Raw genomic sequence first — 25,085 nt, forward strand, 5'->3', positions numbered from 1 at the left:
TCTCTCCCTCCCCCCTCTCTCTCTCCCCCCCCTCTCTCTCCCCCCTCTCTCTCTCCCCCCTCTCTCTCTCTCTCCTTCCCCTTTCTCTCCTTCCCCCTTCTCTCTCTCCATCCCCCTTCTCTCTCCTTCCCCCCACTCTCTCTCTCCTTCCCCCAACTCTCTCTCTCCTTCCCCCCACTCTCTCTCTCTCTCCTTCCCCCAACTCTCTCTCTCTCTCCCCCCCCCCACTCTCTCTCTCTCCCCCCACTCTCTCTCTCTCCCCCCCCCTACTCTCTTTCCCCTCTCTCTCTCTCTCCCCTCTTTCTCCCTCTCTGTCTCTTTCCTCCCCTCCCCATCACTCTCTCTCTCTGTCTCTTTCCCCCCCTCCCCATCACTTGCATGCTCTCACTCTCCCAGTCACCTAACAGTCTCCTTCCCACTGGCTCCTCTCCCCCCACCCTCTCTTCTTAGGATAATATCTCTCCCTCACAGAGAACCTTTTCTTCCCCTGTAATATAAAACATTCCCCCAGGAACACACCTGCCCCCCCCTCAGTTCTCTCCCCCCCCCCTCTCCCCGGCTCACTCCCCGTCCCCCCTCCCCGGCTCGCTCCCCGCACGCTTGCGATGGATTAGCCGGGGACCTCCTGCTCACCCCCCATCCTGGATAATCACTTCCAGACCCAGGGGCTGAGATCCACTCCTTCCTTCCCTGCCCCCTAATCAGAGCATACTCTGACCCCCACACTGGCAGCCAGACACACAATAAGGTCAGCTAGTAAGTAGTGGTACTGCACCTAGTTAACCCCTATGCTGCCAGCTTCAGTGTCCCCCTCCCTCCCCTCTTATATACCCTAATCAAGAGCCAGGGACGCCAGATGTATGTGAGCTTTGTGGGTTAATGGAGCGACCATCTGCAGGGGTCGAGCACGGAGCAATGCTCTGCGGACCAGTGTGTGGGGGAAGGCGGTGAATGAGGGATGCAGGTCACAAGCGGGAAGCTATTTCTAGAGTGATGATCTGCAGGATCTCGGGTAGAAGGCAGCCCCAACTGTGACGCTCTGCAGGTCACCAGCAGCAGGGACGGGGAAGGGGTGACGCTCTGCAGGTCACCTGCAGCAGGGAAGGGGCGGCACTGCAGGGCCTCAGCAGCAGAGAATGGGAAGGGGCGATGCTCTGCAGGCCTCCAGCAGCAGAGGCCAGAAACAGAGCTGTGCGGCAGAGAAGGGGAAGGGGCGATGCTCTGCAGGCCTCCAGCAGCAGAGGCCAGAAACAGAGCTGTGCGGCAGAGAAGGGGAAGGGGCGATGCTCTGCAGGCCTCCAGCAGCAGAGGCCAGAAACAGAGCTGTGCGGCAGAGAATGGGAAGGGGCGATGCTCTGCAGGCCTCCAGCAGCAGAGGCCAGAAACAGAGCTGTGCGGCAGGGGAAGGGGAAGGGGAAGGGGCGATGCTCTGCAGGCCTCCAGCAGCAGAGGCCAGAAACAGAGCTGTGCGGCAGAGAAGGGGAAGGGGCGACGGACTGCAGGTCGGTAGCAGAGAAGTGGAACAGGGAAAGAGATGCTCTGCAGGGAAGATTCGCCAATGAATCCGAAGGCTACACATATTAACCCCAGCACTGCAGAGGGGGTGAATCATTTTGGGTGGGTTCCCTTCCCCCTCCTTGGGGCGTCACGCGCAGCCTGTGCCGGACCCCTGATCGCTCCACCAGACATGCGCCCACGGATCACTTTTTCCGTCTCTCTTTTAAAGTAGGAAAGACTGAAATTGAGACTCTGGCAGATGGAGTTCAGATACACGTAGAGGGACCTGCAGAGCATTGCAGCGCTGAGTCAGTGTGCAGAGCATTGCATTGTGCCACGCAGCATTCAGAGCGTTGTCACCTGCAGGGTATTTTATTGTGCCATGTGAGCTGCAGAGCATTGCACTGGGCCATGTTGTGCAGCTTGTAACGCATTACTGCGTTGGGTGATGTGCAGTGTGTCGTGCCCTGTGACGCGGCCGCTGTGTCCTGCAGAGCTGCACAAATATACAGTGCGCTCTGAGTCCTGCAGAGCATCCTGATGTACAGCTGTGCAGTGTGCTCTGAGTCCTGCAGAGCATAGTGATGTACAGCTGTGCAGTGCGCTGTGTCCTGCAGAGCATAGTGATGTACAGCTGTGCAGTGCGCTGTGTCCTGCAGAGCATAGTGATGTACAGCTGTGCAGTGCACTCTGTCCTGCAGGGCATAGTGATGTACAGCTGTGCAGTGCGCTCTGTCCTGCAGGGCATAGTGATGTACAGCTGTGCAGTGCGCTGTGTCCTGCAGAGCATAGTGATGTACAGCTGTGCAGTGCGCTGTGTCCTGCAGAGCATAGTGATGTACAGCTGTGCAGTGCGCTGTGTCCTGCAGAGCATAGTGATGTACAGCTGTGCAGTGCACTCTGTCCTTCAGGGCATAGTGATGTACAGCTGTGCAGTGCGCTGTGTCCTGCAGGGCATAGTGATGTACAGCTGTGCAGTGCGCTCTGTCCTGCAGAGCATAGTGATGTACAGCTGTGCAGTGCGCTCTGTCCTGCAGGGCATAGTGATGTACAGCTGTGCAGTGCGCTCTGTCCTGCAGAGCATAGTGATGTACAGCTGTGCAGTGCGCTCTGTCCTGCAGAGCATAGTGATGTACAGCTGTGCAGTGCGCTCTGTCCTGCAGAGCATAGTGATGTACAGCTGTGCAGTGCGCTCTGTCCTGCAGGGCATAGTGATGTACAGCTGTGCAGTGTGTTCTGTCCTGCAGGGCATAGTGATGTACAGCTGTGCAGTGTGTTCTGTCCTGCAGGGCATAGTGATGTACAGCTGTGCAGTGCGCTCTGTCCTGCAGGGTATAGTGATGTACAGCTGTGCAGTGTGTTCTGTCCTGCAGGGCATAGTGATGTACAGCTGTGCAGTGCGTTCTGTCCTGCAGGGTATAGTGATGTACAGCTGTGCAGTGGGCTGTGTCCTGCAGAGCATAGTGATGTACAGCTGTGCAGTGCGCTCTGTCCTGCAGGGCATAGTGATGTACAGCTGTGCAGTGCGCTCTGTCCTGCAGGGCATAGTGATGTACAGCTGTGCAGTGCGCTCTGTCCTGCAGGGCATAGTGATGTACAGCTGGGCAGTGCGCTGTGTCCTGCAGGGCATAGTGATGTACAGCTGTGCAGTGCGCTCTGTCCTGCAGAGCATAGTGATGTACAGCTGTGCAGTGCGCTCTGTCCTGCAGAGCATAGTGATGTACAGCTGTGCAGTGCGCTCTGTCCTGCAGAGCATAGTGATGTACAGCTGTGCAGTGCGCTCTGTCCTGCAGAGCATAGTGATGTACAGCTGTGCAGTGCGCTCTGTCCTGCAGGGCATAGTGATGTACAGCTGTGCAGTGTGTTCTGTCCTGCAGGGCATAGTGATGTACAGCTGTGCAGTGCGCTCTGTCCTGCAGGGTATAGTGATGTACAGCTGTGCAGTGCGCTCTGTCCTGCAGAGCATAGTGATGTACAGCTGTGCAGTGCGTTCTGTCCTGCAGAGCATAGTGATGTACAGCTGTGCAGTGTGTTCTGTCCTGCAGGGTATAGTGATGTACAGCTGTGCAGTGGGCTGTGTCCTGCAGAGCATAGTGATGTACAGCTGTGCAGTGCGCTCTGTCCTGCAGGGCATAGTGATGTACAGCTGTGCAGTGCGCTCTGTCCTGCAGAGCATAGTGATGTACAGCTGTGCAGTGCGCTCTGTCCTGCAGGGCATAGTGATGTACAGCTGTGCAGTGCGCTCTGTCCTGCAGAGCATAGTGATGTACAGCTGTGCAGTGCGCTCTGTCCTGCAGGGCATAGTGATGTACAGTGCGCTGTGTCCTGCAGGGCATAGTGATGTACAGCTGTGCAGTGCGCTCTGTTCTGCAAAGCATAGTGATGTACAGCTGTGCAGTGCGCTGTGCGTTGCAGGGCATAGTGATGTACAGCTGTGCAGTGTGCTGTGTCCTGCAGGGCATAGTGATGTACAGCTGTGCAGTGCGCTCTGTCCTGCAGAGCATAGTGATGTACAGCTGTGCAGTGCGCTCTGTCCTGCAGAGCATAGTGATGTACAGCTGTGCAGTGCACTGTGTCCTGCAGGGCATAGTGATGTACAGCTGTGCAGTGCGCTGTGTCCTGCAGAGCATAGGGATGTACAGCCGTGCAGTGCGCTCTGTCCTGCAGAGCATGCAGAGCATAGTGATGTACAGCTGTGCAGTGCGCTGTGTCCTGCAGGGCATAGTGATGTACAGCTGTGCAGTGCGCTGTGTCCTGCAGGGCATAGTGATGTACAGCTGTGCAGTGCGCTGTGTCCTGCAGAGCATAGGGATGTACAGCCGTGCAGTGCGCTCTGTCCTGCAGAGCATGCAGGGCATAGTGATGTACAGCTGTGCAGTGCGCTGTGTCCTGCAGGGCATAGTGATGTACAGCTGTGCAGTGCGCTGTGTCCTGCAGAGCATAGTGATGTACAGCTGTGCAGTGCGCTCTGTCCTGCAGAGCATGCAGGGCATAGTGATGTACAGCTGTGCAGTGCGCTGTGTCCTGCAGGGCATAGTGATGTACAGCTGTGCAGTGCGCTGTGTCCTGCAGAGCATAGTGATGTACAGCTGTGCAGTGCGCTCTGTCCTGCAGGGCATAGTGATGTACAGCTGTGCAGTGCGCTCTGTCCTGCAGAGCATGCAGAGCATAGTGATGTACAGCTGTGCAGTGCGCTGTGTCCTGCAGGGCATAGTGATGTACAGCTGTGCAGTGCGCTGTGTCCTGCAGAGCATAGGGATGTACAGCCGTGCAGTGCGCTCTGTCCTGCAGAGCATGCAGAGCATAGTGATGTACAGCTGTGCAGTGCGCTCTGTCCTGCAGAGCATAGTGATGTACAGCTGTGCAGTGCGCTGTGTCCTGCAGAGCATAGTGATGTACAGCTGTGCAGTGCGCTCTGTCCTGCAGGGCATAGTGATGTACAGCTGTGCAGTGCGCTCTGTCCTGCAGAGCATGCAGAGCATAGTGATGTACAGCTGTGCAGTGCACTCTGTTCTGCAGGACATAGTGATGTACAGCTGTGCAGTGCACTGTGTCCTGCAGGGCATAGTGATGTACAGCTGTGCAGTGCGCTGTGTCCTGCAGGGCATAGTGATGTACAGCTGTGCAGTGCGCTCTGTCCTGCAGAGCATAGTGATGTACAGCTGTGCAGTTCGCTGTGTCCTGCAGAGCATAGTGATGTACAGCTGTGCAGTGCGCTCTGTCCTGCAGAGCATAGTGATGTACAGCTGTGCAGTGCGCTTTGTCCTGCAGAGCATAGTGATGTACAGCTGTGCAGTGCGCTCTGTCCTGCAGAGCATAGTGATGTACAGCTGTGCAGTGCGCTCTGTCCTGCAGAGCATAGTGATGTACAGCTGTGCAGTGCGCTCTGTCCTGCATGGCATAGTGATGTACAGCTGTGCAGTGCGCTCTGTCCTGCAGAGCATCGTGATGTACAGCTGTGCAGTGCGCTCTGTCCTGCAGAGCATAGTGATGTACAGCTGTGCAGTGCGCTCTGTCCTAGAGGGCATAGTGATGTACAGCTGTGCAGTGCGCTGTCCTGCAGAGCATAGTGATGTACAGCTGTGCAGTGCGCTCTGTCCTGCAGAGCATAGTGATGTACAGCTGTGCAGTGCGCTCTGTCCTGCAGAGCATAATGATGTACAGCTGTGCAGTGCGCTCTGTCCTGCAGGGCATAGTGATGTACAGCTGTGCAGTGCGCTGTGTCCTGCAGAGCATAGGGATATACAGCTGTGCAGTGCGCCGTGTCCTGCAGAGCATAGTGATGTACAGCTGTGCAGTGCGCTCTGTCCTGCAGAGCATAGTGATGTACAGCTGTGCAGTGCGCTGTGTCCTGCAGAGCATAGTGATGTACAGCTGTGCAGTGCGCTGTGTCCTGCAGAGCATAGTGATGTACAGCTGTGCAGTGCGCTCTGTCCTGCAGGGCATAGTGATGTACAGCTCTGCAGTGCGCCGTGTCCTGCAGAGCATAGTGATGTACAGCTGTGCAGTGCGCTGTGTCCTGCAGAGCATAGTGATGTACTGCTGTGCAGTGCGCTGTGTCCTGCAGAGCATAGTGATGTACAGCTGTACAGTGCGCTGTGTCCTGCAGAGCATAGTGATGTACAGCTGTGCAGTGTGCTGTGTCCTGCAGAGCATAGTGATGTACAGCTGTGCAGTGTGCTGTGTCCTGCAGAGCATAGTGATGTACAGCTGTGCAGTGCGCTGTGTCCTGCAGAGCATAGTGATGTACAGCGGTGTAGTGCGCCGTGTCCTGCAGAGCATAGTGATGTACAGCTGTGCAGTGCGCTGTGTCCTGCAGAGCATAGTGATGTACAGCTGTGCAGTGCGCTCTGTCCGGCAGAGCATAGTGATGTACAGCTGTGCAGTGCGCTGTGTCCTGCAGAGCATAGTGATGTACAGCTGTGCAGTGCGCTCTGTCCGGCAGAGCATAGTGATGTACAGCTGTGCAGTGCGCTCTGTCCTGCAGAGCATAGTGATGTACAGCTGTGCAGTGCGCTGTGTCCTGCAGAGCATAGTGATGTACAGCTGTGCAGTGCGCTCTGTCCGGCAGAGCATAGTGATGTACAGCTGTGCAGTGCGCTGTGTCCTGCAGAGCATAGTGATGTACAGCTGTGCAGTGCGCTGTGTCCTGCAGAGCATAGTGATGTACAGCTGTGCAGTGCGCTGTGTCCTGCAGAGCATAGTGATGTACAGCTGTGCAGTGCGCTCTGTCCTGCAGAGCATAGTGATGTACAGCTGTGCAGTGCGCTGTGTCCTGCAGAGCATAGTGATGTACAGCTGTGCAGTGCGCTGTGTCCTGCAGAGCATAGTGATGTACAGCTGTACAGTGCGCTGTGTCCTGCAGGGCATAGTGATGTACAGCTGTGCAGTGCGCTGTGTCCTGCAGAGCATAGTGATGTACAGCTGTGCAGTGCGCTGTGTCCTGCAGGGCATAGTGATGTACAGCTGTGCAGTGCGCTGTGTCCTGCAGAGCATAGTGATGTACAGCTGTGCAGGGCGCTCTGTCCTGCAGGGGACCCTCTCCAAGAGGTTACGGATTCTGTAACCTTGCACCTCCCTCCCCATGTAGTGACACATCCTATATCCCCGCCTCGTCCCAGAGGTGATGACAGACAGAATGACACACAGAGAGGCAGAGACGTTTGGAAAAGATCCACATTTATTAAGAAGCGGCATCCCACATCTTGACGCTGATCGTTGCAGTACGGCCCCCGACTTGTCCAGCAATCGGAGCATTGTACCCCTCCTCCCCCCCCCCCATCCCCCCCATGCTCCCCTTTATTTACACATTGTGCCCTGGTTATCCCTTCTATGTACACAAGGGGAGGAAGGTGTATTCATCTGCAAAGTTTGGTCATTAAAACGACTTGTGTCCATTTTATTGTGTGTCCCTTAACAACAAGTGTCTTGTGTATGTTTGCTTAGTTTAGGCAGCACAGCTATTCCTGGGGTTAAAGTGCCATTATCTCTTCCCTAATGTCCCTTCTGTAGGTTGTGGAGGAGAGTCTGAATTATTGAACCTTTGTCCATCAGTTTCAAAGCAGCACAGTTATCTCTCCGGCTTATTTGCCGCAGGCTCTCCCCAGTGTCCCGTGTGTGGAGGGGGAGATGGTGGGAGGAAGATTCTTCTTGTCTTGTCCTCCACCCACCCTCCCACTCTCCCTCCCACTCTCCCTCCCTCCCAGGCAGCAGAGCTATTTCCCTGGCTTCTCTCCCAGCAAGCTCAGTCCTTGCGTAGGAGTAAGATACCTGCGTGGTACTGGGAGGGTATCTGTGTCCAGCGAGGTGGGCGGCACTCATGGTACCAACTCCCCTCTCAGAAGTACGAATGAGGGAGCCGTCCCATGGACGCATCGTTATTGTTCCCCACTCGTACAGGCTCCATCAATGGCTCCTGCGACTCCCCTCCTCCCCTCTCTGGCCCAGCCGGTCCCTCTGACAGTTTTCTCAATTCCCCCATCCCATCCAGTCCTGTTTTCACCCCATCCATCTCCAGTGGACCCCCGTCCACTCCCGCTTGCCCCTTCCCTCGGCGTCTCCTGGCGTAGCACGCCGCGCTGGCTGCAACCACCGACAGCAAGATCCCTGCGGCCACCGCTGGCACCAGCACTAGGGTGAGACCCCCGTCCCTGGACTGTGTGACATGGGCGCTGGCTTGGCGGGATTCTCCCGCAGTTTGAGCCTCGGTGCACAGTTCCTCCTCACTCTGTGAGCCAAGGCACAGCCAGTAGGTGCAGTTGGGTGCCAGGCCCCTCACGGTGTACTCTGACAGAGTCGGAGGCAGGTTAAGAACGACTGGACGGCGGTCCGACCCGGAGAGGTTATGCAGGGTTAGTCGGATTCCCCGCAGCTGGTCTTTGCTCTGGCTGTAGCTTTGAAGATCCACTCGGAGGGAACTGCCGGTCACTTCCAGGACATGTAGCCGTGCTGGAGGCCGCTCGGTAACAGCAGCAGGAACGGGTATGATGGGGCTGGTCTCACAGTACAGTCCAGAGAATCCGAGCGGGCACGCACACTCCAGTTGCCCAGTCGGATCCAGGTGGCAGGAGCCCCCGTTTAGGCAGATGTCGGGTGGGCACAGCTGGTCCTCTATGCTGAATTGGGCTGGAGAAGTGAGGTCCTCTTCTGCCTGGTGATGGAAGAAGGCAGGGGCAGTGGTGGTTTCTTCTTTATCCAAGGGTTCAGTGAGTCTTGGTGCCTCAGTAGTGCTGCCGGGCCCTGTGGTGGAGGGCACAGCGATGGTGGTGGGAGGTGGGCACCCGTACTCAGAATCCCGCAGCTGGCGCAGGGTTTTGCCAGCGTTCTTGGGTGGGAAGTGGCAGCGGGTCTCATCTGGACGCAGCAAGGTGACCCCGCTGACCCTCAGCCACTCCGCTAGCCAGCCAAGTGGGCACACACAGTTGAAAGGATTTTGGGCCAGGCTGACTGCTCGCAGGCGCGGAGAGGAGCGGAACAGGCCCCTCGGCAGTGCACGCAGGCTGAGACTGCTCAGATCCACCTCTTGGAGCCCAGGGAGGGCCGAAAAGTCATCAGGGAGGAGCTGAGAGATGCCCACATTACCAGCCAGGCTGAGCTTGGTAAGGCCACGCAGGCCAAGGGGCAGTTTGTCTAGCTGGTTATTAGAGATATCCAACTCATGAAGGTTCTTAAGCCCAGTCAACAGATCCTCTGGTACCTCCTTCAATCCAAGACCCGCCAGATGCAGAGTCTCGATATTGGCCGCATGGAAAACCCCAGGCTGGATGACAGGGATGGTATTGTAGCTGAGATCCAGGAGCAGGAGGTGAGGCAGGGAAAATGCCGGAGGGGCCACAAGCTGGTTGTTCCTCAGTTTGAGCTCCAGCAGGCTCTCCAGGCCTCGGAAGGCCTCCGGGTGGATGTTCCGGATGTGGTTCCCATTTAAGTACAGCCTCTCCAGCCGGGCCAGGCCCTGGAAGGTCTCAGCGGAGATCTCGCTCAGCTGGTTAGAAGAGAGGTCCAGGTTACTGAGGTTGGCCAAGCTCCGGAAGATGCCGCCGGGCAGACTGGATAGGTGGTTCTGAGACAGGTCCAGGAGCTGCAGTTCCCTTAGACCTGAGAAGCTGTCCTCATCTAGGGAGCTGATGTTGTTCTCAAAGACGTACAGGCTGGCAGTGTCGTGGGCGAGGCCCCGGGGGAAGCTGGGGCTTTTGCGAGACAGGCAGAAGACGGTGTGGGGTTGGTTGCACTGGCAGCCAGCTGGGCAGCCCCCAATCAGGACGCAGTGTGCAGCGGTCAGCAGAAGGGTCCATACACGCAGATACTGCATGGTGAAACAGCTGCAAAGAATCACACAGGATATCATCAATATGTGGACATAGCCGTGTGCACACGTGTGCTGTGTATATGCTACAGGCAGGAAGCATAGCGTCATGTATACGAACCAGCATATGCTTGTGTATATTATATTGCCACTGAAACGGTTTCAGGGGGTAAGGGTATAAATGATGTACTCCAGACCAAGGAATGGGTTTGTAGTAGGGGGAAGAGGGCGTTAATGGGATATTGTTATATATATAGGTCTTGCATTAAAGGGGTTAAGGAAATGAGGGGTTACAGGCTCCCCGGAGGGAACTAAGAAAGTGGTACATGCGTGGGTCGCTGGAGTAATAATCTGCTGGTCTGGGGTAGGTTACCACAGGGGTACTCAACTCCAGTCTTTAATCACCCCCCCCCCCCCCCCCCAGGTCAGGTTTTCAGGAAATCCCAGCTTCAGCACATGTGGCTCAAGACTGAGCCTCTGATTGAGCCACCTGTGCTGAAGCTGGGACTGATTGACCTAGCTGAAATCCTGACCTGTTGGAGGGGGCGGGGGGGAGAGACTTGAGGACTGGAGTTGAGCCCCCTGGGTTAGGGTGCTCAGGGAGCGACGATCGGCATATATCTAGGCTTGGCAGTGAAATGGTTAGCATTCTGTCCTAGTGCCCCCCTTATCATTTAGGCATGATGGCCTGTGACCCCCAGTGAAGGAAAGGCTTGTGCCTGTCAGGCCATGCCCCTGTGTGTATAAACAGAGCTCCCTGTGGTATGCAGACCCCCCTCCCCTCTTATCTGTCACTTCCATAACATTAGTGGAAATAAAGGGGCTTTGTCCGGGGTCACACAGCAGCAGAGCAGCCTGAGGCAGAGGCACATCTCTCCTGTACCCCTATACATCCCTCCTGTACCCTTACCCCTATACATCTCTCCTGTACCCTTACCCCTATACATCTCTCCTGTACCCCTATACATCTCTCCTGTACCCTTACCCCTATACATCTCTCCTGTACCCTTACCCCTATACATCTCTCCTGTACCCCTATACATCTCTCCTGTACCCGTACCCCTATACATCTCTCCTGTACCCTTACCCCTATACATCTCTCCTGTACCCTTACCCCTATACATCTCCTGTACCCTTACCCCTATACATCTCTCCTGTACCCTTACCCCTATACATCTCTCCTGTACCCTTACCCCTATACATCTCTCCTGTACCCTTACCCCTATACATCTCTCCTGTACCCTTACCCCTATACATCTCTCCTGTACCCTTACACCTTTACATCTCTCCTGTACCCTTACCCCTATACATCTCTCATAACTTTCAGTCGGGACAGGGATCCCACTCCACAGTGAGTCAATAAGGTGGTGGCTGGGCCAAGGTCCCATAGGGAACCAGAGGCAGAGCGAGACAGGCTTGTGTATACACAGCTTGGCACCAAGTGTACATGCGTCTGCATGCTGCTCTGCCAGCGCTGACACGGTTAATGAGAGGGTCAGAAGAAGGCAGGTAATATCTTCAGGAATGTGCAGCTGTGTGAGGAGGTATAGAGGGGAGATGGTGGGGGGGGATGGGGGGAGAGGAAGGGGACCGAGGGAGGGGGCTTCATACTAATTGCTGCTAGGGGGGTCCTGTATGTCTGGGGGGGGGGGGGGGGAGGGTCTTATCCTGTCTGGAGCACAGGTTTTTATGTATAGGATAATTAAAGGTGCAGTTACAATGGATGTTTGAGTCACTGCCACTTTGGTCCTAAGTGGGACTGCACCCTTACATGAGCATAGCCGTGTGTGTGTGTGTGTGTGTGTGTGTGTGTGTGTGTGTACACATGTGACAGTGTATGTGCGGATCTGTGTAAGCATTTGCATGTACAGTAGGTGTGTGTGTTAGTGAATCAGTGCAGGGGTTAAAGAGCATCAGGGGGTCAGCAGCTAGAAATGGCAGAGGCGCAATTAGCCCCTTCCCTGCCAGAGGGGCCAGCAACATAAAGCTCTGCGAGGTACTATATCGCTCTGCGTGTTATTATATCGCTCTGCGTGTTATTATATCGCTCTGCGTGTTATTATATCGCTCTGCGTGTTATTATATCGCTCTGCGTGTTATTATATCGCTCTGCGTGTTATTATATCGCTCTGCGTGTTATTATATCGCTCTGCGTGTTATTATATCGCTCTGCGTGTTATTACATCGCTCTGCGTGTTATTATATCGCTCTGCGTGTTATTATATCGCTCTGCGTGTTATTATATCGCTCTGCGTGTTGTTATATCGCTCTGCGTGTTATTACATCGCTCTGCGTGTTATTATATCGCTCGTATATCGCTCTGTGTGTTATTATATCTCTGCGTGTTATTATATCGCTCTGTGTTATTATATCGCTCTGCGTGTTGTTATTTCACTCTGCGTGTTGTTATATCCCTCTGCGTGTTATTATATCGCTCTGCGAGGTACTATATCGCTCTGCGTGTTATTATATCGCTCTGCGTGTTATATCGCTCTGCGTGTTATTATATCGCTCTGCGTGTTATTATATCGCTCTGCGTGTTATTATATCGCTCTGCGTGTTGTTATATCGCTCTGCGTGTTATTACCTCGCTCTGCGAGGTACTATATCGCTCTGCGTGTTATTATATCGCTCTGCGTGTTATTATATCGCTCTGCGTGTTATTATATCGCTCTGCGTGTTATTATATCACTCTGCGTGTTGTTATATCCCTCTGCGTGTTATTATATCGCTCTTCGTGTTATTATATCACTCTGCGTGTTGTTATATCCCTCTGCGTGTTGTTATATCCCTCTGTGTGTTATTATATCGCTCTGCGTGTTATTATATCGCTCTGCGTGTTGTTATATCCCTCTGCGTGTTATTATATCGCTCTGCGTGTTATTATATCGCTCTGCGTGTTGTTATATCGCTCTGTGTGTTATTATATCTCTCTGCGTGTTATATCACTGCGCGTGTTGTTATATCGCTCTGCATGTTATATCGCTCTGCGTGTTATAGCTCTGCGTGTGTTGTTATATCGCACTGCGTGTTGTTACATTGCACTGCGTGTTGTTATATCGCTCTGCGTGTTGTTATTTCGCTCTGCATGTTATATCGCTCTGCGTGTGTTGTTATATCGCTCTGCGTGTGTTGTTATATCGCACTGCGTGTTGTTATATCGCACTGCGTGTTATATCGCACTGCGTGTTGTTATATCGCACTGCGTGTTGTTATATCGCACTGCGTGTTGTTATATCGCACTGCGTGTTGTTATATCGCACTGCGTGTTGTTATATCGCTCTGCGTGTGTTGTTATATCGCACTGCGTGTTGTTATATCGCACTGCGTGTTGTTATATCGCACTGCGTGTTGTTATATCGCACTGCGTGTTGTTATATCGCACTGCGTGTTGTTATATCGCACTGCGTGTTGTTATATCGCACTGCGTGTTGTTATATCGCACTGCGTGTTGTTATATCGCACTGCGTGTTGTTATATCGCACTGCGTGTTATATCGCACTGCGTGTTGTTATATCGCACTGTGTTATTATATCACTCTGCGTGTTGTTATATCGCACTGCGTGTTGTTGTATCGCACTGCGTGTTGTTGTATCGCACTGCGTGTTGTTATATCGCACTGCGTGTTGTTATATCGCACTGCGTGTTGTTATATCGCACTGCGTGTTGTTATAGCGCACTGCGTGTTGTTATAGCGCACTGCGTGTTGTTATAGCGCACTGCGTGTTGTTATAGCGCACTGCGTGTTGTTATATCGCAATGCGTGTTGTTATATCGCAATGCGTGTTGTTATATCGCAATGCGTGTTGTTATATCGCACTGCGTGTTGTTATATCGCTCTGCGTGTTGTTATATCGCTCTGCGTGTTGTTATATCGCAATGCGTGTTGTTATATCGCACTGCGTGTTGTTATAGCGCACTGCGTGTTGTTATAGCGCAATGCGTGTTGTTATAGCGCAATGCGTGTTGTTATAGCGCACTGCGTGTTGTTATATCGCAATGCGTGTTGTTATATCGCAATGCGTGTTGTTATATCGCAATGCGTTGCTAGTCCATTTGACAGCTGCTAGGTTTAGTTTTGGGGACCCCTCACACTTGCCTTCTCAAGACCCCCAGTAGGTCAGCTCTGCCTCAACCTGCCCCCTTCCTGCCCCAAGGTGACCCCAGCACATCTGCACACCCTACTCCTGCGGGTCACAACACGTCTGGGACCTTCTGCTTGTGCTAAGACTGAATGGCAGTAAATGTGAGACCCTCCCTCTCATACCCGCAGCGCTGGGGGCAAGAGGCCCGTGGTGTATTAACCTCTCGGGAGCCAGCGTGGCCTGCAACACATTGCTCAAAGGGTTCAATTTGTCCTATAACCGTGGCAGCAAACTCCAGTCCTCAAGGCCACCAACAGGTGAGGTTTTCAGGATCTCCTTGCTTCAGCACAGGTGGCTCAATTAGTTGCTTCAGCACAGGTGGTGAAAACTGAGCCACTGATTGAGCCACCTGTGCTGAAGCAGGGATGTCCTGAAAACCTGACCTGTTGGTGGCCCTTGAGGACTGGAGTTGGCCGTCCCTCCCATATAACTCGCCGCCCTTACAAACTCGCGGGTACATATCTCCCAAACACGTGGCCCCATATCCCACGGCCCCAGATCCCACGGACCTGGAAAGCACGGGACATATCTCCCAAACACGTGGCCCCATATCCCACGGCCCCAGATCCCACGGACCTGGAAAGCACGGGACATATCTCCCAAACACGTGGCCCCAGATCCCACGGACCTGGAAAGCACAGGACATTTTTCCCAAACACGTGGCCCAAGATCACACGGCTCCAGATCCCACGGACCTGGAAAGCACGGGACAGATCTTCCAGACACGTGGCCCCAGATCCCACGGCTCCAGATCCCACGGCCCGGGAAAGCACGGGACAGATCTTCCAGACACGTGGCCCCAGATCCCACGGCCCGGGAAAGCACGGGACAGATCTCCCAAACACGTGGCCCTAGATCCCACGGCCCGGGAAAGCACAGGACAGATCTCCCAAACACGTGGCCCCAGATCCCACGACCCGGGAAAGCACGGGACTGATCTCCCAAACACGTGGCCCCAGATCCCACGGACCTGGAAAGCACGGGACTGATCTCCCAAACACGTGGCCCCAGATCCCACGGACCTGGAAAGCACGGGACAGATCTCCCAAACACGTGGCCCCAGATCCCACGGACCTGGAAAGCACGGGACAGATCTCCCAAACACGTGGCCCCAGATCCCACGGCCCGGGAAAGCACGGGACAGATCTCCCAAACACGTGGCCCCAGATCCCACGGCCCGGGAAAGCACAGGACAGATCTCCCAAACACGTGGCCCCAGATCCCACGGACCTGGAAAGCATGGGACAGATCTCCCAAACACGTGGCCCCAGATCCCACGGACCTGGAAAGCACGGGACTGATCTCCCAAACACGTCCGGCCACAGATGAAAGGGTGAACAGGACGGGGCAGAGGGTCAGGGACCCTGACACTGTCCCCAAGATAAGACAAACAAACTTTAGGGCAGTGACATTGTGACCCAGCCAGTGATATTACGCATCGCACATTAACCCCTCCCTGCCCAGAGATCCGCAGAACATCGCACATTAACCCCTCCCTGCCCAGAGATCCGCAGCACATCTTACATTAACCCCTCCCTACCCAGAGATCCGCAGCACATCTTACATTAACTCCTCCGTGCCCAGAGATCCGCAGAACATCGCAGATTAACACCACCCTACCCAGAGATCCGCAGCACATCTATCACATAAACTCCTCTGTGCCAAGAGATCTGCAGAACATCTCACATTAACCCATTCCTGCCCAGAGATCTGCAGAACATCTCACATTAACTCCTCCGTGCCCAGAGATCTGCAGAACATCTCACATTAACCCCATCCCTGCCCAGAGATCTGCAGAACATCTCACATTAACCCCTCCCTACCCAGAGATCCGCAGCACATCTCACATTAACTCCTCCATGCCCAGAGATCTGTAGAACATCTCACATTAACCCCATCCCTGCCCAGAGATCTGCAGAACATCTCACATTAACCCCTCCCTACCCAGAGATCCGCAGCACATCTCACATTAACTCCTCCATGCCCAGAGATCTGCAGAACATCTCACATTAACTCCTCCCTACCCAGAGATCTGCACATCTCCTCATATTAACCCCTCCCTGCCCAGAGATCTGCATAGCATCCCACATTAACCCCTCCCTGCCCTGAGACCCGCTGAGCATCCCACATTAACCCCTCTCTACCCAGAGATCTGCAGAGCATCCCACATTAGCCCCTTTCCTGCTGAGTATCTCTCGCATTCTCCCCTAATCCTGCCCCAGAAATAAACCGCTCTGCCTTGTGGTTAAGGAAACAAGACGGTCCTGTTCCGATTCATTGGGAACACAAAGCCTATTATTAGAAATGTCGGCCAAATTCCAGCGGCCCCCTCCCAATCCTTCTGTGTGTGACGCAGCGTCCCATTGTAATACGCCTCCCCAGCAGAGGTACAGACAGGTGGGGCAGCGCTGCCACCACATCGCACTGTATGTCTTGGCTGGGAGAACACTCCAGGCCTACATGGGTTAAGCTTTACCAGTCTGTTTCAACGATTCCCTGGGACCTCATTGTACTGCCCTTTGTAGTGGAGTCCCTGTTCCGTCTTTCTCTGGAGGTGGGGAAGAGAGGTAGCTTGGCCTCTGTGCGCGTTATCTCCTGTGGGCTATAGCAGGAGGGAAGAGCGAAAAGGCGACAGAATGTGCCATTACCCAGAACCCCTTGCTGCAGTGGAAGTATCAGGTGTGGTTATGCGCTAAGGCAGGTTTGGGGTCCTGTCTGGGACATTGGGGGGGGGGTGCTGATTTTGTATGTGTAGTGCCCCCGCAAACAATAGTTCCGGCATGTATGTGAATGCGCTCATACGTGTTCTTTGTCTGTACGCTGAAGGAGGGAGAGAGCCCAGTGTCTGTGTCTGTTTGTTTATATGCAGAATGGGGGGTGGGGTGATCCCCTGAAGGGATATGACCCCATCCTTCCCACCCATTCTGGGCATCACTTGAGAGGTTGTCTGCCCCACCCTGGCCTTAATTACAACCGTTCCCCGCGGTTCAGCCGCAGAGACTGGGATGAGGTTCAGAGCTGGCAGACGCCTGCTGAAAGAAACCCCCGCCCCTTACAATAACAAACGCAGCGGCCCCCACAAAAACAAACAAGGGGGACCCCGGGGACTGAACAACTCCAGTGTCTGACCCCGGCTCTGCAACGGATTCTGTGTGTGACCTTGGAGAGTGCGCCTCAGCCTGATCCTCTCTACAATCTTGTGTCTCAGCATGATCCTTGCTTGTGACTGTGTGTGTGTACACTAGTGCAGTGTCCCTGTGTGTCCCTGTGTGTCCCTGTGTGTGTGTGTGTGTGTGTGTGTGTGTGTGTGTGTGTGTGTGTGTGTGTGTGTGTGTGTGTGTGTGAACTATAGCAGTGTCCCTGTGACTGTGTGAACTTGGAGACACACAGAACCCTCCAACATAGTGCTTCCATTTAATCGCGCCTTTGCTCCTGGGTGACCTTGGACAGTGTCACCATGCCCTCATTTTGACCCCTGCTTTGCCTCTCACTTTCTGTGACTTGGGATACGGCCCCCATAACCCCACTATCGCAGCATTACCCCGGCTCTGCCACTTGCTGTCCGTGTGAACTTGGGCAGAGTCCCTATCCCCTCCTACGCCTCCTTCTGCCTTTTCCAATTTCTTTACAAAAGGGCATGAATACCTTTTCTGATCCTGCTCAAGAGATACATGTCATTAGGTCACGTTGGTCCAACATGGGTCAGGCGGGTTAAGATGCAGCAATTGGGTGATAGAGTGAGGAATGCTAAAGTTTCCCCATGATGACGTACCTGGAACGTCAGAGTCCCTTAGAATGTTCTAGGTACGTCATGGACACTTGCTCGTTTTCCAAGGGGTTGATCCGGCTGACCGCTCCAATGGAGCAGCCAGCCCGATCCAAACAGAAGTGGAGCACCCGTCCGTTTCCGGCAGCCAGGTGCCAGTCGCACGATCGCCCAGGAGCGATCACGCGACCCAGAAGTCGGAGGTCTGGTGGCTTTCTCGTGCCGCCCCGGCATCCTAACGGTTAATTTGGGTTGCGGTCGTATGGAAAGATGATAATGGAAATAGCCCAATAATAAGATAAAAGGGAAATAGTGACCTGTCGTAATAAGACAAAAAAAAAGCATCATAATAATAATAATAACAGGTGACGATGGATAATTGTTATTAGAATGATCGCTGCTGTTACGATCTCGTTCCGTCTAATTGCTTTAGCTGCGATTTTGTTTTGATCTTTTAAGTGTGTTTTTGGGGAACCAAATGCATGGGAGGGTTTTTACAGTCTTTAGTCATCTCTTTTGGTAATAAAACGGTGTGTGGGAGGATAATAGGATTTAATCGTGAACTGGTTTTTGTTTTCGTTGTTTTTAGTCCTTATTACACCATCATTAAGCCACATGGTGACGTGCTTTAAAGAAGCAAATACCCCCCAGGTCCCTATACAAGTTTAACTCATACAATAGTTATATAGGTACATAGTAGATGAGGTTGAAAAAAGACGTACGTCTATCAAGTTCAACCTATGCTAAATGTAGACGACAGATACTTTATCCTATATCTATACTTACTTATTGATCCAGAGGAAGGTAAACAAAAACCCCAGAGTCATATCATCCAATGATATCTCATAAGGGGAAAATAAATACCTTCCTGACTCCAAGAATTGGCAATCAGATTACTCCCTGGATCAACATCCTTCCCATGTTTACTTATTTGGTATATCCCTGTATACCTTTCCTTTCTAAAAAGATGCCCAACCTTGTCGCCCCCTTAGTATGTAATGGCTCTCTAAAAAAAAAAAAAAATTAGTATTAAAAAAAAAAAACCCTGTTTCTCTTAATCTCTCCCGTCCATTTTTACTCCCCGTAAGAGACCTCTTCTCACCCTCTCCACCGTTGTTTTTATTTTCCAAATCGAATATGCTGTTTAGGGGATAGAAGCGTTTGAAATATTAAATGTCTGGGATGTTAAAATGGCGTAACGGTTACCATGGTAACATCAGAAGCGGGATATTAAGAGAACCATGATTTTTAACATTAAAAATAAGAGTAGGACACTGACTTGGTTAAAGTGATGTAGGATTCTGGGGTGAATTGCGGCTTTTAAAGGGGGCTCGCTTTTTAAAGGAGCCCATAACATACAGTAGATAAGTAGTTTTAAACATATGTTATTGGACTGTCCCTGTATCCTACACAATATAAATATAACTATATCATCAGACGTGCAGAAGAGTAAGCGACTGGGGGGTATTAATAGTGTTTTAGACCGGCGAATAGTATTAATTGCGGGCGAGGGACCCCAGTTTGGTCACACACAGTTGTGAGCAACCCTGTGTGACCAAACTGGGGTCCCTCGCCTGCACTTCACAGAGTGAGTATAATACAGTAGTGATGGGGAGAGTGAGTAGGATGGGGGGGAGAGTGAGTAGGGATGGGGGAGAGTGAGTATAATACAGTAGTGATGGGGAGAGTGAGTAGGGTTGGGGGAGAGTGAGTATAATACAGTAGTGATGGGGAGAGTGAGTAGGGTTGGGGGAGAGTGAGTATAATACAGTAGTGATGGGGAGAGTGAGTAGGATGGGGGGAGAGTGAGTAGGATGGGGGGGAGAGTGAGTAGGGTTGGGGAGAGTGAGTATAATACAGTAGTGATGGGGAGAGTGAGTAGGGTTGGGGGAGAGTGAGTATAATACAGTAGTGATGGGGGGAGAGTGAGTAGGATGGGGGGGAGAGTGAGTAGGGTTGGGGGAGAGTGAGTAGGATGGGGGGGAGAGTGAGTAGGGTTGGGGGAGAGTGAGTATAATACAGTAGTGATGGGGAGAGTGAGTAGGATGGGGGGGAGAGTGAGTAGGGTTGGGGGAGAGTGAGTATAATACAGGAGTGATGGGGAGAGTGAGTAGGATGGGGGGGAGAGTGAGTAGGGTTGGGGGAGAGTGAGTATAATACAGTAGTGATGGGGAGAGTGAGTAGGATGGGGGGGAGAGTGAGTAGGGTTGGGGGAGAGTGAGTATAATACAGTAGTGATGGGGAGAGTGAGTAGGATGGGGGGGAGAGTGAGTAGGGTTGGGGGAGAGTGAGTATAATACAGTAGTGATGGTGTTTCAGGGGACGGGCAGGTTTCTGAGCCCTCTAAGAAGCACAGAACTTTGATCCTTATTATTGGGCGGTTGGTACATCAGAAAAACTGATGTACGATGTCTGAGAATCTCCTGAACTAATGCAGCACATCTCGCTCCCTGACACCCCCACGTAACGCTCCCTGACACCCCCACGTAACGCTCCCTGACACCCCCACGTAACGCTCCCTGACACCCCCACGTAACGCTCCCTGACACCCCCACGTAACGCTCCCTGACGCCCCCACGTAACGCTTCCTGGCGCCCCGACGTAACGCTTCCTGACACCCCCACGTAACGCTTCCTGACGCCCCCACGTAACGCTCCCTGACACCCCCACGTAACGCTCCCTGACACCCCCACGTAACGCTCCCTGACACCCCCACGTAACGCTTCCTGGCGCCCCCACGTAACGCTCCCTGACACCCCCACGTAACGCTTCCTGGCGCCCCGACGTAACGCTTCCTGACGCCCCCACGTAACGCTTCCTGACGCCCCCACGTAACGCTCCCTGACACCCCCACGTAACGCTTCCTGGCGCCCCGACGTAACGCTTCCTGACACCCCCACGTAACGCTTCCTGACACCCCCACGTAACGCTTCCTGACACCCCCACGTAACGCTTCCTGACGCCCCCACGTAACGCTCCCTGACGCCCCCACGTAACGCTCCCTGACGCCCCCACGTAACGCTCCCTGACACCCCCACGTAACGCTCCCTGACACCCCCACGTAACGCTCCCTGACACCCCCACGTAACGCTCCCTGACACCCCCACGTAACGCTCCCTGACACCCCCACGTAACGCTTCCTGGCGCCCCGACGTAACGCTTCCTGACACCCCCACGTAACGCTTCCTGACGCCCCCACGTAACGCTCCCTGACGCCCCCACGTAACGCTTCCTGACGCCCCCACGTAACGCTCCCTGACACCCCCACGTAACGCTCCCTGACACCCCCACGTAACGCTCCCTGACACCCCCACGTAACGCTCCCTGACACCCCCACGTAACGCTCCCTGACACCCCCACGTAACGCTCCCTGACACCCCCACGTAACGCTTCCTGGCGCCCCGACGTAACGCTTCCTGACGCCCCCACGTAACGCTTCCTGACGCCCCCACGTAACGCTCCCTGACGCCCCCACGTAACGCTCCCTGACGCCCCCACGTAACGCTCCCTGACACCCCCACGTAACGCTCCCTGACACCCCCACGTAACGCTTCCTGACACCCCCACGTAACGCTTCCTGACACCCCCACGTAACGCTCCCTGACGCCCCCACGTAACGCTCCCTGACACCCCCACGTAACGCTCCCTGACGCCCCACGTAACGCTTCCTGACACCCCCACGTAACGCTCCCTGACACCCCCACGTAACGCTTCCTGACACCCCCACGTAACGCTCCCTGACGCCCCCACGTAACGCTTCCTGACGCCCCCACGTAACGCTTCGTGACGCCCCCACGTAACGCTTCCTGACACCCCCACGTAACGCTTCCTGACACCCCCACGTAACGCTTCCTGACACCCCCACGTAACGCTTCCTGACGCCCCCACGTAACGCTCCCTGACGCCCCCACGTAACGCTCCCTGACACCCCCACGTAACGCTCCCTGACACCCCCACGTAACGCTTCCTGACACCCCCACGTAACGCTCCCTGACACCCCCACGTAACGCTTCCTGACACCCCCACGTAACGCTTCCTGACGCCCCCACGTAACGCTCCCTGACGCCCCCACGTAACGCTTCCTGGCGCCCCGACGTAAGCTTCCTGACACCCCCACGTAACGCTTCCTGACGCCCCCACGTAACGCTCCCTGACGCCCCCACGTAACGCTCCCTGACGCCCCCACGTAACGCTCCCTGACGCCCCCACGTAACGCTTCCTGACGCCCCCACGTAACGCTTCCTGACGCCCCCACGTAACGCTTCCTGACGCCCCCACGTAACGCTTCCTGACGCCCCCACGTAACGCTTCCTGACGCCCCCACGTAACGCTTCCTGACGCCCCCACGTAACGCTTCCTGACGCCCCCACGTAACGCTTCCTGACGCCCCCACGTAACGCTTCCTGACGCCCCCACGTAACGCTTCCTGGCGCCCCGACGTAACGCTGCCCGACACCCCCACGTAACGCTTCCTGACGCCCCACGTAACGCTCCCTGACACCCCCACGTAACGCTCCCTGACGCCCCACGTAACGCTTCCTGACGCCCCGACGTAACGCTTCCTGACACCCCCACGTAACGCTTCCTGGCACCCCGACGTAACGCTCCCTGACACCCCCACGTAACGCTCCCTGACACCCCCACGTAACGCTGCCCGACACCCCCACGTAACGCTTCCTGACGCCCCCACGTAACGCTTCCTGACGCCCCGACGTAACGCTGCCCGACACCCCCACGTAACGCTCCCTGACACCCCCACGTAACGCTTCCTGACGCCCCCACGTAACGCTTCCTGACGCCCCGACGTAACGCTGCCCGACACCCCCACGTAACGCTCCCTGACACCCCCACGTAACGCTGCCCGACACCCCCACGTAACGCTTCCTGACACCCCCACGTAACGCTGCCCGACACCCCGCTCACCAACGTTCCTCACTGGCGTCACGTCAAAACAAACCCCACAGTCCCGTGTGTGTGTGTGTATGTGTGTGTGTGTGTGTGTGTGTGTGTGTGTGTGTGTGTGTGTGTGTGTGTGTGTGTGTGTGTGTGTGTGTGTGTGTGTGTCACTGGGCACGGCTCGGACCTTCAGCAGCAGCTTTAGACAAGACGCCCGATTTGAGAAATGATGGGCAGTTTATGGGAACGGAATAGTCTCCTACAGCGCAGATTATATATATATATATATTATACATATACACGCATCAATCCAAATACTGTATAGCAAATTGCACATTAAAGGCTACCTCCATAGGCGTAACAAACCATTGTACCACAGCCTGTGGTGTCAATGGGCAGGAGGGAGGACAGGACTCATTTTAACCCCTTCAATGCCAGAGGAACGCGGCAAAGCTTGTTGCTGTATTATGAGAGGGAAATAGAGAAAGCAGTGGTACTGTGCACATAACACTGCGCGCTGGGTGCGATACAACGCGTCACCGTTATTAGCGGGATTAGCGCAGCCGCCTGCCAGCGCCCGGGGTTCACTGCGTGTGGGAAACAGACAGAAGATCTGTGTGTGTTATTTTGAGCCTCTGTGTTAGTGTGTAGTTTTGTGCTTCTGTGTGTGTGGTGTCTGTGCAGGTTTGTGCTTGTGTGTGTAGTTTTATGCTTGTGTATAATGATATGCTTGTAGTTGTGTATATGTTGAGCCTCTGTGTTGGTGTATAGTTTTGTGCTTCTGTGTGTGTGGTGTCTGTGCAGGTTTGTGCTTCTGTGTGTGTAGTTTTGTGCTTGTGTATTGTGTTTGTGTATAATGATATGCTTGTAGTTGTGTATATGTATAAATGTGTATGACTATGTGTAACTTTCTCTAGCTGTGAATGTACTTGAAATATTGTGTGTGTGTGTGTGTGTGTGTGTGTGTGTGTGTGTGTGTGTGTGTGTGTGTGTGTGTGTGTGTGTGTGTGTGTGTGTGTGTGTGTGTGTGTGTGTGTGTGTGTGTGTGTGTGTGTGTGTGTGTGTGTGTGTGTGTGTTATGTATATCTCCTATACGCAGCACTTTACAGAATTGGGACAGTATGGGGAGAAAATATCCAAACGTTCACAAGCACATCTCACAGGAAGTGAAACGATGGGAATTAGGGGGTCTCTGTCCCACAGAGCCTGCAATGTAAAAGTAATAATGTGAGACTTCTAGAATATGATAGGAGAAGTATGTGCTGCTTGTGTGTCTGTTCCTGCACATATGCTACTGAGTTTGTCTGTATCTGTGTACATTTGAGGTTTTATCTACCTGTGTGTGTGTATAGTAAGTTTGTATGTGTTACTTTGAGTGTGTGTGTGTGTTTGTGCACTTTTGGTGTGAGTAGCATCCTCCACACAGGGAGGGAGAGCTGATTAGACAGAGATCTTACCGTATGTGACCTCGAGTCTCTCAGCCGAGGGAGGAATTACAGGCAACCAAATGACATCCAGATTATAGGGACCAGAGTCTCTCCTGTCACCTCTGCTCTCTCTCTCTCTCTCTCCCTCTCTGTCACTCTCTTTCTCTCTCCCTCTCTCCCTCCCTCACCTTTCCTTTCTTCCTCTCTTACCTACCTCCTTCCTCCCTCTTGTTCTGCATTCACATCTCACTCAATCTTCCTTCCCCCCTCTCCAACTGAACTATCTTCCTTATCTTCCTTATCTTCTCTCTGCTTTTCCTCCTTCCTTATCTTCTTTTTCTGTTCTCTCTCCTCTGTCTGCTTTCCCCCCTTCTCTCTTTCTTACTCTCTCTCGCCTCCTTCTCTCTGGACGGGGAAGTAATAGTTTAGCTGTTCCTATGCTATTTGCCTTTGGGGCAGTGGAGGCGTAACCAGGGCAGGGGCAGGGCTGGGCGTCCCTCCAGTGCTTTCGTATCCAGCTATTGGTCTGCCGTATCCCCCCCCCCCCTCACTCACACACACCTCTCCCTCCCTTTCATGCAGACCCCATACCCACTGACCCTACACTTCAACCCCATATAGCAGTGGTGTTCAATTCCAGTCCCGTCCCCCCCAACAGGTCAGGTTTTCAGGCTATCCCAGTCTTCATTCTTCAGCACAGGTGGCTCAATCAGAGACTCAGCCAAAGATCGAGCAACTGATTGAGCCACCTGTGCTGAAGCAGGGACCGATTAAACCACCTGTGCTGAAGCAGGGACCGATTGAGCCACCTGTGCTGAAGCTGGGATATCCTGAAAACCTGACCTTTTGGGTTGGGTTGGGACTTGAGGAGAGTTGAACACCCCTTTGCCATATCGGATGTGTGTACCGCACTGGCAGCGTATATGGTTACTAGCGCTGTAACATTCCTATACTGTATCTGTAGGTATACTTTGGGGGATATACAGGGCTTTTTTGTGGGGTAAATGCTTCCTTTATAGCGATTAGTAATGGGGCTGGGATTATACAGGTGT

General features: G+C 53.7%; 2 protein-coding genes across 3 annotated transcripts in view; one reads left to right on the top strand and one right to left on the bottom strand.

The window, feature by feature from the left end:
• CORO7 (coronin 7) overlaps nt 1-25,085 on the top strand; it is a 201,408-nt gene that overhangs the window by 127,229 nt on the left and 49,094 nt on the right. The gene's annotated exons all lie outside the window — the stretch shown is intronic.
• VASN (vasorin) lies at nt 7,189-24,465 on the bottom strand. 2 transcript variants are annotated; one of them, XM_075566339.1, is made up of 2 exons: nt 24,248-24,465; nt 7,189-9,815 (listed from the first exon to the last, which is right to left on the bottom strand). In XM_075566339.1, the coding sequence occupies exon 2, from the start codon at nt 9,803-9,805 to the stop codon at nt 7,835-7,837; it is 1,971 nt and encodes a 656-aa protein (XP_075422454.1). In that variant the 5' UTR covers nt 9,806-9,815; nt 24,248-24,465; the 3' UTR covers nt 7,189-7,834. The 2 variants fall into 2 exon arrangements, with proteins under 2 accessions (XP_075422454.1, XP_075422453.1); XM_075566338.1 differs by lacking the exon at nt 24,248-24,465 and adding an exon at nt 24,064-24,240 and having other exon boundaries at nt 7,191-9,815.

This window comes from Ascaphus truei, chromosome 11 (genome assembly GCF_040206685.1).
Source record: "Ascaphus truei isolate aAscTru1 chromosome 11, aAscTru1.hap1, whole genome shotgun sequence".
NCBI classification, from domain to species: domain Eukaryota; kingdom Metazoa; phylum Chordata; class Amphibia; order Anura; family Ascaphidae; genus Ascaphus; species Ascaphus truei.

What these genes read in the sequence shown, in the direction of transcription:
- VASN (XM_075566339.1), bottom strand. Translation starts at nt 9,805, where the DNA reads ATGCAGTATCTGCGTGTATGGACCCTTCTGCTGACCGCTGCACACTGC.